Source organism: Myripristis murdjan, chromosome 13 (genome assembly GCF_902150065.1).
Source record: "Myripristis murdjan chromosome 13, fMyrMur1.1, whole genome shotgun sequence".
Classification (NCBI taxonomy): Eukaryota; Metazoa; Chordata; class Actinopteri; order Holocentriformes; family Holocentridae; genus Myripristis; species Myripristis murdjan.
The window spans coordinates 14,901,810-14,915,585 of NC_043992.1; the positions used below are offsets into that span (position 1 = coordinate 14,901,810).

Sequence of the window (13,776 nt, forward strand, 5' to 3'; positions counted from 1 at the left end):
TCAGCATACAAATAAAACACAAGAAATAATAGTGAAAAATTATAGAAAAATTAATGCAGGGCACTATGAATAATTATAGGATTATACGAAAACATGCTGTAGACTGTGGGAAGTAGAAGAAAAACATTTATGTTCTTGTCTCACAAAGAATAAACTAATATAGGCCGACAAATACAAATGACCAGCAGCAAAACATCACACTGCTGCCAACGTTAATGGCTTGCAGAAGGAAAATTCCAGATATTACAAATGCTTAAATAAACAGGCATATTTCAGCTCGTCACTGAGGCAGAGAAGGCACCGTTTATACAATAATCATGTCATTATGGTGAAACAGTGATTTTGTTTTCACAAAGTCTTTCTCATGTTCCGGATCATGGGTGCAACTTTCTACACCAAAATTCTTGGGAATAATCTTGGGAAATTTTCAATGCAATTGTAAATTCCATGCACTATCAACCACTACCTATTTAAGCTACCTGCTATTTAATAGAGGCCATATTTCATTGCATAATTGGGCAAATGGCCAGGAAACAGAGCTCCCCTTTCTCCGATATAATAAATCAAAATGGAAGCAAAGTGTGTCTGCCAGTCTATAAACACCCTGCGAACAGTATTATCTATCTTATCTGTCAGTGACAAAGTATTTCCAGTACACCTTAATATGTCTTATTCATCTGAATGCAATGTTTTTGTTCATATCTGGCTCTGTATTTGTTAAAAAAGAAAGAAAGAAAGAAAGAAACACTAGACACTAAGGAATCCTGTTTTTGTGGGGTTGATAGTTTTTTGTCTTTGATCTGATGGCCTAAACATAAGTTTGGAGCAGGTTAACCATGTAGTCTCTGTTACCATGGCAATGTAAGCCTCACCTTGCTGGGAAGTGAGCCATCATCATGACACCGGACTCTCCAGGTTAAACCCTAAGGTTACCTCACTAACCCTATAATCTTGCTCCGTAGTACTCCTTGTTTTACATGTAAACAGTAACGTAGCTCCGGCAGCCAAAACAAACAAATGATAATAATAATGATAGTATTACCCCTATTGCATTGCTATATATTGTTATGGTGTCTCTTTGGTTCTCATACAAGTTTGAAGTGAACACATTGTAATATAGTTTGTTTTATTTTTAAATCACCATCAGAGCCTGTAGATTTATTGTTGGCTTAATGTTTGTGCAGAATTCCTAAAAACTGATATAGTTACACCATGCACAAACTAACATAAATGGAAAGACATCCATAAAAATAAGACATAAAACACAGACTAGAATGACATAATACAAGTTGCAAAGACAAACCAGCCATGAACACAGTGCCACAAGACGGGTCAGTGCAACCTCCAGGGGGTCCCCAGCAAAATAATTATTTTGATTTCAAGGTGATTTCATTCATTAGAAATTAACACAGCACGGTGCATTAAGGTGACTTATTTGGTTAGAGGTTTGACTGGCCTGATGTTTTTTGTCCTGGGACATAATATTGTCAAATCTGAGTCTGTGGTTCAATACAGACCAGCAATGACATACAACTGTTAGGGGGCCCAGTGTTAAAACGGTTCAGTGCACACTTGCGCATGTGTGAGACAAAGAGCAGAGGAGAGAGGGATCATCTCTTTTGGGCAGCTAGGTGGGTGGGGGACCTCTGTGCCCTCTGAAGGTAAAAGATTACATTTTCACACTGATTAACAGATAAGAGGCTTTGGCACAAGTCCAGGAACCAGGGGACACACACACTGTGTACATGTGTGTGTGCGCGTCCTTGTCCACACCAGCAGGACACTGAAGGCAATTATGGTTTAAGCCAGTGGGCTGGAATCAATTATCACATGCTAACTTCTCCAGGCCTGTCTGTCTGCTTTTATGTCTGACATGCAAAAAAATATCCATAAAAATATTTCAGTGTTACTTTATTAATGAAATAATCCAATTGCAGAGTAAAAAACGATTTGCCTCTTCAATAAACCCTTTCTAATATTTCCTCACACTGTTGGGAGATCTGTAGTCTAGCTGTACATTTATTTTGTGCCTGTTTGTGTTATAAGACTGAAGGAATTGTAATTTTTCCTTGAGCGACCTCGAGGACAGAGCATGAAATAATTAACACTGCAGTAAGTCAGACAAGAATAGTAATTCTTTTTTATGCGCCTTTTTCCATTCAGTTTTTTTTTTTATGAAATTCTGATGTAACACATCCAGCATTCTCCATGAAACTCACTGATGATATAGGATGTTTATGTAGACAAAGTGTAGTAATCACAGGAAATTAGACGATCATGTCCGAACTAATATAGCCCTGACTGACATCCATGAAGTGGCTATTGACACTTGCTGTGGCTGACCCAGTTATTAGTCTATGCATTAAATCTTCATTCATCCACAACAGAGACACACTGACACTAACACTGACCCGGTTGTAGACTGAAAATCTTTAAATAACCTTTCTAATACAAAAGGCTCACATTGTAGTCCATCTGCTAGTGTCACAGACAGGTGTTATCAGGGTGAACTTATTGTTGCAAATTAGGAATTATATGGATGAAGCAATGATCACATAAAAATGGAAGGCACCGTTGACGCAGCAAACACGCTACACAACGACTCAAACAGCACAGATCTCCAGCTCTTTTAGTCTCATTTTAAATACAATAATAAAAGTTGGAAATCCATTGTTGTGGGTGGCATATTAAACTTTAAGTAGTTGTAACCATCACAGTGATTACTGGCACGAGAAGTGAGACCTTCAAATGGGTCCAATGAGCCTATAAACAGTCATTCTGTTGCACTTGTGGCTCTTGAACATCTCCCGGCTTCTGGTGTTCAGGCCCTGTGGTCCGATGGCTCGGCACTAAGTGATCTCTCTGAAAGCCCTCTTCTCCACGTACTTCAGCTTATGTCTCCTCTTGAACCTAAGAGAAGTGGAAAAGAGGGGTAACGGAGAGGATTGCACACTTTATGACTCTGCATGTTAGTGGTTCACAAGTCAGCAGGAGCCTCTGATAGGCTGTTACATAAGAGTGAGGGAGACGTCCTTACTTGGCTCTCTCTCTTGGTTCAATCAGGTTCCTCTTCTGCAGACTCTTGAAGCGGTCCTTGAGGATACTGCCCTCTGGCTGCAGCACCACCACATTACAAGAGGACAGACAAGCCCAGACAAGTCCATGTGAGACAAGAGTCACTCTGCAGTCAACTCATTATTCAATTCCCATTTCCCACACAGATTTTAAAATCACTCACACTACAAAAAGGCTGAATAATATTCAGAGAAACACTGATGGGATGAGAGAGAGGGGGGCCTAGACACTGCAGCTGGTGTTTGGATCAGATGAAACTTTAATGATGAGTATGGTGAAATCTGGGTCGTTGCTGCGGCAGAGAATAACTGAGACAATGGAGCGCTGCAAATAATACACCAACCAACACACCAAAATGTAATACAGATGAAGAAAGACACTGAAGCTGCACTGATGAATTTAAAGTGGGCATTGCTAGGTGTTCCCATTACAGCAGCTGGTGAGGTACCTTAAGTTGTCGTAGGGAGCTGGCCAACTCATCGCTCAACTGAACCTCCAGGTCCTGAGGCTGGAACCTGCAGATGAAGAAGAGATAGCAACTGTTACCATGGAGACGGCGACAGTTCAGGTCCCGCTACAGTCGAAGGAATACATTACATTATCACTGCTGATGAAACGGCGCCAGAGAGCTAACTAAAGATTTATTCTTCTACAAGATAGGTTTCAAATACAGTGTGTACTGGAACACACTCTCTCTCACACACACACACACACACACACACACACACACACACACAGTCATGCTGCCGCCTCAAAGCAGTCAACCCACGGAAACACTGCAATACAAGTTATTGTCATCTCTCAAAACGAGAAAATCTACAATAAAAGTTGGTAGCATAAATAAAATATTGCCGAAGCACAGACTGTACTGAAAGTAGAGTTTACAAAAATTATAAAACAGGTGTGTACTTGAGTCTGCCGAGGCGTCTGGGCATGGCTTTCTGGGCCTCCTGCTTGGCCTTGCGTTCTGTCTGTCTCTCCTTGGTCCTCTGCTCCTGCTGTTTGATGGAGGCTTTGATGGAGCGAAGCTGGAAGAGCTGCTGCCGCCGGTCGATCTGCTGTCTGTCAACCTGACGTTGCTGCGCCTGTGTGGGAGGCAGAGGAAAATGTTGAGGTGGACAAGAAGGTGAGGGTGGGCAAACAGAGGAGAGGAGCAGAAAGCAAACTGTACATGTCGTACTTCTGACCACACTATCGTTCAAATGTTTTGCAATTAAACCTGTGACTCAACCTGACACCACTCACAGGCTTTAGCTATTGGTGTGTGTGGTGAATGGTTATGCAACATTTTGCTTTATATATGTTCAAGTTATACAAACTGCACTTTTAGTTTTCAATAATAAACAAAAGTGATGACTGTTTTAGGTTACATATCACTGGCACAGAGATACTTTATGCTGCAGAGAAGAAAATGTATGTGTAATGTGCACCAAACTCACAACTGCAACATTTCTTATTAGGTCAAATTATGACTCCCCTACATTTTAGGAAACATGAGTTTTCAAAGTGAGACGGGTGGGAAGATTTCTATCCACAGAGATTCATCATCATCCAAAATACAATGCCAAAAATGTGACTAAAAGTTTATAAGAGCAAGGGTATCAGAGACCCAAGAATGTCTAGTATTGCAATAAAGTAATGATTCAGAAGGTAGTTGTGCAATTAACAGTAAACAACAAAAACATGGTTGCAGATCCACACTAGAGTGAATCATACAGTGATAATGTGTATGTGTATTTTGTGCATGCAGTGAACACTGTATGTACCTTGATCTTGTCCATCTTCTCTCTCTTCCTCTGTTTCTCTGTCTTTTTCTCTGCCAACACGATGGCTCCCACCGGCATCTCACCCTGCCCCTCTTCCTCAACAGGATTTTTTTCTTCTTCCTCCAGCAGGCCTTCCACCTGCTCCTGGAAGATTGTCTCCTGCACAGGGACACATACAAAATGCATGACTGACCTTCACAAAGCATCTAGCATCAAGACCATCTCAGTCACTGAACTGACAATGGACTGAACTATGGTGGTACAAACAAACAAACAACAACACCAGCAATGACAGATTATACCTCTGTAGCCGTCTCTTCTTTGTTGAAGGCCAGCTGTTTCTCTATTTTCTCCTCTTCCTTTTGTTTTTTCACCTCCACCTCATGGGCCTCCAGCAGCAAGGCCTGGATTAACAGGGCAAGAGAGGGAACAAAGAGGAGAGATTAAGCGGGTACAGTGTCAGCACAGGTGACTTCAGCAGAACAACCACCACAACTGTAGGACTAATAATGCTGGCAGTGCTACAGCAGCTAAAACCCTTCACACAACATTTTACCAAATAAATACACAGACTTTAAGTGAGACAACGGCTTCACAATGTACTGTAAAGTTAATTGGCTTGAGGAGTCTTGACTCATCAGCTGAATGTTTTGCAGATTTTTTTGAGCAGTTTAGTCCATGAATGTCCAGCAAATATTAAAAACACCAAGTTTACTCCAGACCTCCTACAGGAAAGCCTACATTATCAACAGCGCTGGAGGGGCCATTAGTCTGTTGAACTGAAATAGACTATGGGCAGACTTATTTTCTTTACCAGGTCACCAACTGCCTAAAAATCTGCAGCGGTTAATGTGACGCATGAGCAGGTGAGGTTTGCAGTCTGACGCTGATCTGAGGGAGCAGAGCAGAGCAGTGTGTTTACTACCTGATGGGAGAAGAACTCAGGGTTGTAGGATCCTCCTGGGAGCGATCACCTCCACGCAGGGACCACCGATGGCTCTCATTCACTAACTTCTCTGGGCGCTGACAAACCAGTGACAGAGCCACGTTTAGTTAAACTCCAAGCTACACACACACACCAACGTTAGTCACACTCACACACGATCAAAACTGTCACCACACTTTGAGAAAGGCTCTCTTGCTCAGCTCACTAATGTGAATCAAAATGTACTCACCTTGACAAGCTTCTTGCCAGTCTGTTGAAGGTACCATGGGTCGGAGGCGTCTTTAGCTATAATATGAAGGAAAAGTGGTTACAAATATCCATGTGGCATAATTCGACTGTACCTTAACTTAATTAGTTCTGTTGTGCTGTACACTCAATGACAATACATTAAAAAGACCATACCAGTGATTTTGATTATTTGGTCCATTCACCTACATTTGACATGGCAACAACCAGTTTTGCAAATCATACTGGGGTACTAAAGATTTCACTACATGCAATCAAAATCCCTCAATTTTCAAATTAGAATTTTTGGTTATAACACTCACAACATATATTCTGCTTTTGTGGCTAACAAAGTTGTGAACATTTATACGCCAAAAAATGAAAGTTCATTTTCATATTATAGTGGAATGGATGGAAACAAACAGCTGGATAAAAAGGTAGGAAACATTATACTGGAGTTCTAAAATATGACCGCTTGCATTGGGAAAAGATTAGCAGAAACATGAATTAGATACATTTTGTGATATAAAGCTAAACATGAAAAACCACTGGTCCTTGAACTCAGTTTAGACCAATTCCATAACAGCAGTTTAGCGTCTCCATCAGAAACCCACTGCTGGTTTTGAGCAGTGGGTTTCAATAATGTGCTAATTTTATAGGTTCAAATTCCTGCTCAGGTCTTTGAACAGCTACCAGAACGAGCTGGCTCTGAGAAAGCCTCTGAGAGAGACTTTGGCAAAGGACCCTCACCCTCAACTTCTAAATTTGGTTGGGCTGACCTACATGAATTCAACATGGTAAAGTCAGGCCTTATGTAGTGTGAATTGAAACCAAATAAGGCCAACCCGTAACATGTCAGAAAATGCTTAGCTGAGCTAAAGAAGTCTTGTGATATGTATGGTATTAGGAGCATACGCAAACTCTGAACTTCATTTATACAGCGGTATTTTTTTTTTAAATCCTCAGATCCCAGAGGACCGTTCACATAACAGTCCCCTGAGCTCCATGTTGGTCTTCACATTCCCATGGAGGGAATACTGGGAGCGCAAGGATGGGATCATCACTGGATGGACGCATTCAATCCACACTCACCCTCTTGTCCCCATAGATTGTAAAACCCTCTGTCTGGATTGTTGTTGGCCTCTGTTGCTGTTTTCTTGGCCGTCTTGTCGACCGGACGCCTGTTCAGCAGCTGTCTCTGCTTCCGAGGCACCACACCTTTGGCTGCCAACCGCTCGGCCCTCTGGGCAAGGCGACGCAGCTTCTTGGCGTTGGGCTTCTGGTGGGCCAAAACACTGGGGAGACGGCACATGACAGATGAGGACTTGTTGGAGAAATACGGGACATTGCCATGAGAGGGTAAACGAATTGAGAGGAAACCGTGTAGAAGCAATTATAGTCAAATATGTAACTAATGCCAACTTCTCTCTCTCTCTCCCTCTCTTATTGGATATTAGGGCCTGAGTGGCTGAACTCTGGTGTGTTTTTACTCAGATCCCAGGCAACTGTTCACATAACTGTCACCTGAGCTCCATGTTGGTCTTCACATTCCCAAGAAGGGAATACTGGGAGCGCAAGGATGGGATCATCACTGGACACACACAGCTTTCAAAAATACAAGCTATTAATATTACAGGGCCATCATATAGAAATAGTTTCAATCATATTGTGATCATTTATTGATCTCTGTTAGGGAATTCTCTGTGCGCTGACACAGGGGCTTGAACCCAGGTCCATGAATGAAAAGCATCCATATGCTACACCACCCCGTTCCCCCCAAGAGTACATGAAAGTACATTAAAACTTTTCAGACAATCAACATAATTTGCAGTTCACATCTGTTTTTCAAGAGTGGAAAAGCACTTTGAGTAACAAAAGTGAAGTGAGGATAAATCCATACTCATTAACTGTTTCAGATTTGTAATGCTGTTTATAGTCCATTTTCTCAGCACATTTTTTGTAGGATTTTTGTCAAAACTTTTTTTCAGTATCAGTCAAATTCATTCATGGGCTGGCTGGAACGAGAAGCAGGCAAACAGCAACAGGTTAACACTAAGCCCACTGTTCTGTGATTGGCCACATCATCTTTACTATCCAACTATCGAGGAGGTAAAAATCACATCCTATTTTTGATCTACCATCACTTCTGCCAAACCCTGGACAAATGGGTTGCCTCAATCACATGTCCTGTAATCTAATCACAAACCACCAAAAAATAACAACTTCAACAGATCAAAAATGTGTCCTTTTTCCTGTAATCACAAATGCTGTGTACTGACTCTTTAGGCGGCGGAACGAGGGAGTCATGCTGCAGGATCAGGTCAATCCTCAGAGGGCGCGATGCTTTCCCTTTCCTCTTCTTCCCCTCGACAGGTTCCTCTGCTACAGAGAAGAGAGAATTCAACTTCACTTGACAAAACACCACAAGCACACCTCGTCACCAATGGAGGTCAAAAAGCACCACTGAAAGAGTTTTTTTTTTTGAGAGAGAGTATAAACCTCTCTTTTTTTTGTCTTCACTTGTTGAAAAAGGCAGGGCTATATGTTTGTCAGGTTATTTACAGTTCCAGTCTGCCTGATGAACAGTGCCAAATCTAAATGATGCCTAACAACAGTGGGGATGTATTTCGTCATTACCCTTCTGTGTGGTTTTCGGCTCCTGTCCGACGTCCAGAAAGAACAGGCTGTCATCGGGCCTCTCAGACAGCAGACCCCTGTCACACACAAACATGAGGTTACACCACAGCCGGGACCGGCCATCGCACGGACACACCCAGCTCCGCTAACTGGATCTGAGCAACACTGACGCTGTGATGTGAGACGCTGTCTGGCATGTTGGATGCTACTGCTTAAATGTCTTTTCCTGGTTTTTAAGGACACATTTTCTGAACTTATTAGACTGTTCTGTTGTCATCAACTTCTTTTAAATCACTTCTTAAATCCATTTATATGCCTGCCTTTATGTGATGTCATCTTTATATTTATTATTGCTTTTATTCTTGTAGTGTTACTTATTTAGTGTATGTACTTATTTTTCTTTCTACTTCGTTTTACCATCTTTTTCTTTCAACATCCTGCCATTTTCCTCTCCAGTGTGTTTTGCATCTTTTGATTTCTTGTTTTTACCTTATCTTGATTTTACCTTCACTTTGTATTTCTCTCGTTTGGCCATTCTGTTCAGCTTTCTGTTGTTATTTTGCTTTCTGATTATTCTGCTTTGCTGTGTCTGTCAAAGCACTTTAAATAGTTTGTAAAGGTCCTAAACAAACTAATCTTATACTATATTACACTAGATTACTAATGATTAGTTATTAAAAGGTCTCGTATGTAATGGTCTTATTAAAGAGACAATAAACATCAGGACATTATTTTCGCCTAATTCAGGAGACTGTTGCACCTGGGAAAACGAATGGGTTATTTGTGTTTTTGTAATTATATTGACATTTTACTTGAATTCAGTATAGCTAACGTTACAGTAACACAGGATCTGGTGTGAAGTTAGCTCCATAAAACACAGCAGCGCAAGACAACGTTATTAAACAACACTGACGAAGATAATCAAGCAAATTGTCAGACGTCTAGTTAATACCAGACAAACTCAGGACTTTATCTCCTGTTTCCCAGACGGCTGTGTGCTGTGTGTGCTGCCTACCCCGTGGTCCTCTCCTGGAGCCGCACGTCGTCCAGAAACTGCTCCACATCTTGGATGTCGCTGTGTTTACCCCAGCTCTTCTTCTTGTTTTTATTCACTCGTTTCCTCCGGCCGCTCGTCAAACCCGCGGCGTCCACTGAGGTCTTCACCGGCAGAAACCCGGGCTGTGAAGCTACCACGCGTTTCAGCCTCCTAGCCGCCGCCATGTTGAACCAACGCTGCGTGTCTTCTTCTTCTTCTTCTTCTTCTACTACTTCTTCTTCTTTAGTACCGTGCTGCGGTCGGGCTGCTGCAGCGCCACCTGCAGTACTGATAGCGCAACTACCGGCGCAAAATCCAGGATATCATCAAACAGCAAGTCCAAGTTAAGTTTTAAAACATTTTATTTTTCTTTCGGTGTGTCGTATTTCTTAGAGCTGTTGTAAATTATTGTGCTTAAAATATGATCAGTGCAGTGTCGTGGTTCTCCTCGCTTTTCAGACACTGCTAGACAATATTAAAATGTTTGTAAACGTTTTTAAAGTGATAATTTAATAAATACTTAAGTTACATAATATATTGTATGTGGTACTAACAGTGTGAGCACATGGACTCGGTGGCATTTATTTTATATTTTGTGGTGGAAACTGTCAGGGGTTCACCTTTATCCCATGTTAATTAACATGGTCAATTGCATTAAAAATTTAACACCTAATTAATCATAATATTAGCTAAAGATGAACGTGCAGAACTTGTTGCATAAGACTTGAGTTTGGGTTAGCTCGTGCGGTTGTTTATCATGTCGCTGCATGTCTGTAATATGTTTGTCCCAAATGCATTATGGGAAACGTGTCTCCTATCGCTTTGCTATGTTCTTTTTCTTTTTTTGCCTTCCCTTCATTTTATTGCGAGAAGAACGCTTTAGAGACTCCAGAATAAATTCCCCAAAATTTGCCGTAATCTCTCACTAACTTTTCCAAGGTAAGTATCAGCTCTTCACTAAAACTCCAATCTACCGTTTTATGATTTTTAGCTCTCGAATCGATGTGTTTTTTCGTTTATTTTCGGTGGAAAAGAAAAGGCAAAGCAGACGAGCTATTATCTGCTTGCTCGGGGAGTCAGGGACCTAAAAGCACTTGTGTCCTGCTCGAATTTGACTCGGAAATGCGCCTAAAGTGAGGGGTCATCTGACAAAATATTGTTCACCAATGTCTCCGCTGACATGTCTAGTGTCATCTTCAAAATTGATATCCCGGTTTCGTGCCGCAGTTTTGATAATGTTCGGTCGTTTTTAACATCACCCTCTTCGTTTGCTACAACGATTTTTCCTTCCCGTTTACATTCTTCTAGCAAGCGGCCAGCCATCATCTTCAGGTGTGCTTGTTTGCTGACATGGGGAAGCCGGCGCGGGCGGCGTCCCTCGGTTTTCCACAGAAATAGCTTATTTTGAATAAAAAATCAAGGCTCTTGCGGTCCCGGGGAGTTCAAACCGACGAAACGAACGGACCCAGTTTTAGTGCGCAAGGGGCGGGGCTTGCCGGGTGAACTTCTCGTTGTCACTGGCGGACAGCTCCGTCAAGTCCCGCCCCTGGAGGTCGAATTCGAGTTCTCATTGGTTGATGTGATAAAGAGCTCGACCGTGATTAGCTAGCCGCCATGTCCGTTTTGTTTCGGTTATTGCATAAGCTGCCTTGGAGACGGTTTGACATAATTCAGGGTGCCAGTGCAGATGTTTTTTTTTTTTTTCTTCTTCTTTTTCTTTTTGCACACTCAAACTTCAGTATTTGTTTTGATAGATGGACGTTTTAAGGGTCAAATTGATTTTTTAATTTTGGTGCATAATATTGTATTTAAATGTTAGCTTTATTTACAAAAGAGGTAAAAAAAAAAAAGCTTCATAATGACATAACTGAGGCACACCTTGATATTTCCCCTCAGGTGAGCTGTAGTAAGCATGGCCCGTACCAAGCAGACTGCCCGTAAGTCCACTGGAGGCAAAGCCCCCCGTAAGCAGCTGGCCACAAAGGCTGCCCGCAAGAGCGCCCCTTCCACCGGTGGGGTCAAGAAGCCCCATCGCTACAGGTGAGAGCAAATGTCACCCATCTGCTGGTGCAGGTGAGAACAGCAAAATGTTTCACGCATCCCACCACAGCCCTTTGTTCAGCTCCCCACACTGAGGCAGGCGAATTTTAAAGGTTTTCTGCAACCCCCCCATAAAAAGCAGATTGTGCGGACACTTCACCTTCATTACACATTATCTCACCTAACATTTTTCCGGCTTTGCCTGAAAACTTAATATACATATTGTCAATAGATTGTAATTTGAATAGTATATAAAACACTTTACTCAAGCGTACACTCGTCCCACCATCACTCTGCGCCTCTCCTTGTTTCCAGGCCTGGTACAGTGGCTCTGCGTGAGATCCGTCGTTACCAGAAGTCCACTGAGCTGCTGATCCGCAAGCTGCCCTTCCAGCGCCTGGTGAGAGAAATCGCCCAGGACTTCAAGACAGACCTGCGTTTCCAGAGCGCAGCCATCGGAGCTCTGCAGGTTTGTGTCCACATGAATAAATATTTGACCAAGTATTTCAACCACACAAATATATTGTCATGATAAAGTGGTTCCTTTTATAATATTATTATTTACCTCTCTATTATCTTTGAGGTCAGTTTGACCCCCATTTTTTTTGCTTCATATTTAATGACGTGTTAGTTGTGTGACCTTTGGAAGGGAAAAATATAATTCCTACAAGAACTTTGTTGTATAAGGGGTGTTGTATTTTATTTAAAGGGATGTTTAGGTCGTCAACAAGACACATAAACATGGGTAACAATTGTTATTACAATAATTTTCTGGAGTTTTAAACTGCTGGAGTCCAACTAACCCTAATTGATAAAAAAAAACAAAACAAACAAAAAAAAAACTTTAATCTGACACCATGTGTAACTTTCTCCTAAATGCCGTTTCTCCTCTGTCTTGTCTGCAGGAGGCCAGCGAGGCCTACCTGGTGGGTCTGTTTGAGGACACCAACTTGTGCGCCATCCATGCCAAGCGTGTCACCATCATGCCCAAAGACATCCAGCTGGCACGCCGCATCCGTGGAGAGCGTGCTTAAAAAGCTTTTGTTTTTTTTTTCCTCTCTGATTTATTATACAGCATCCCCTCGTCCCTTCACCACTCTTCTCATCCCTCTCCTTCCTCTATACTTAGTTTGTAGTTTGGTTTGAGGTTCTATATATCATGATTGTGATAACCGTAAAATGTGTAGTCATGTCTCCTTTGGTGCTACTAGTAGCAGCGTTTGCTTAGAATATCTTCATGTATGTTTGAAACTTTGAATCAAATACAATTACACTCCTCACATCTAACTAGCTAGCTCACAGGAATACCTAGTTATCTACATAGATAGGGTGTTTTTGCAAAGCTGAGAATGGCGTGTTCTCATATCAGCATAGGAAATAGCATTAAGGTTGAGACATCATGTTCAAGCGGACACATACATTGATATAATGTGGTCTTACCCAATCAAAAAGTTTGGTTTTCTTTTTTAAAATCAGAAATTTGATGTAATAGTAGCATTTTTTTTTTTTTTACAATAATGGTGTATTTCTACTGTTACTGTTAAATGTATCAAATCACTTAAGTTTGATTCTGGTTGACAATTAGAAACGTCATTGTGCTATGATGACACTGCATGGATTGACAGACAACAGGCGGCGTATATGTAGCAAACCTATGTTGATCATATTTTGATTTCAGCCACGTTATTATCCAGGTAATGTTATGATTTTTTTGTTCCTCTCTCAGGTTGATATGATAACCTATGATTTTTTTTCTACTGTGTTTTTGATTTTATGTTCTCAGTCATTTTTAAAAAAGCAAATATTTGTACTCCAGAATTCACATGCAAACATGATAATACACGGGATTCTTGTGGTTAACGGAGGTGTGTGAGCGCTGTTGGTGGGGGTGATTTAGTCTGGGTTTGGTTTTTAATATATTGCACTGATGGTCCGGTAAAACCACATAAAAAATGAAGTGCAGCAGTGTTCTTGTTATCTCTCACAATCTGTAAGAAAAAAAAAACCTGCACTCTGGCATGTTTTTTAATAACTTCTAAACTGATTTATGA

At 41.4% G+C, this 13,776-nt stretch overlaps 2 protein-coding genes across 2 annotated transcripts; one reads left to right on the plus strand and one right to left on the minus strand.

Moving 5' to 3' along the window:
* Positions 1–2,088: 2,088 nt before the first annotated feature.
* nop53 (NOP53 ribosome biogenesis factor) lies at positions 2,089–9,922 on the minus strand. The gene is given in 13 exon segments (XM_030066887.1): positions 2,089–2,910; positions 3,038–3,114; positions 3,524–3,590; positions 3,985–4,160; positions 4,842–5,000; positions 5,144–5,245; positions 5,767–5,840; positions 5,843–5,864; positions 6,017–6,072; positions 7,105–7,307; positions 8,292–8,394; positions 8,650–8,726; positions 9,665–9,922. Coding segments are annotated over 13 exon segments (1,383 nt in total). The 5' UTR covers positions 9,871–9,922; the 3' UTR covers positions 2,089–2,849.
* Positions 9,923–10,465: 543 nt separating this feature from the next.
* On the plus strand, positions 10,466–13,419 carry LOC115370069 (histone H3.3). The gene is made up of 4 exons (XM_030066888.1): positions 10,466–10,624; positions 11,582–11,725; positions 12,041–12,194; positions 12,631–13,419. Exons 2-4 carry the CDS (start codon positions 11,598–11,600, stop codon positions 12,757–12,759), a joined length of 411 nt encoding a protein of 136 aa, XP_029922748.1. The 5' UTR covers positions 10,466–10,624; positions 11,582–11,597; the 3' UTR covers positions 12,760–13,419.
* The last annotated feature ends 357 nt before the right edge of the window (positions 13,420–13,776 follow it).

Bases quoted from the DNA above. Each gene is read 5' to 3' on its own strand.
- LOC115370069 (XM_030066888.1), top strand. From the start codon at position 11,598: ATGGCCCGTACCAAGCAGACTGCCCGTAAGTCCACTGGAGGCAAAGCC. The intron at 11,726-12,040 runs GTGAGAGCAAAT...CCTTGTTTCCAG, and splicing joins AAGAAGCCCCATCGCTACAG to GCCTGGTACAGTGGCTCTGC. The intron at 12,195-12,630 runs GTTTGTGTCCAC...TCTTGTCTGCAG, and splicing joins CAGCCATCGGAGCTCTGCAG to GAGGCCAGCGAGGCCTACCT.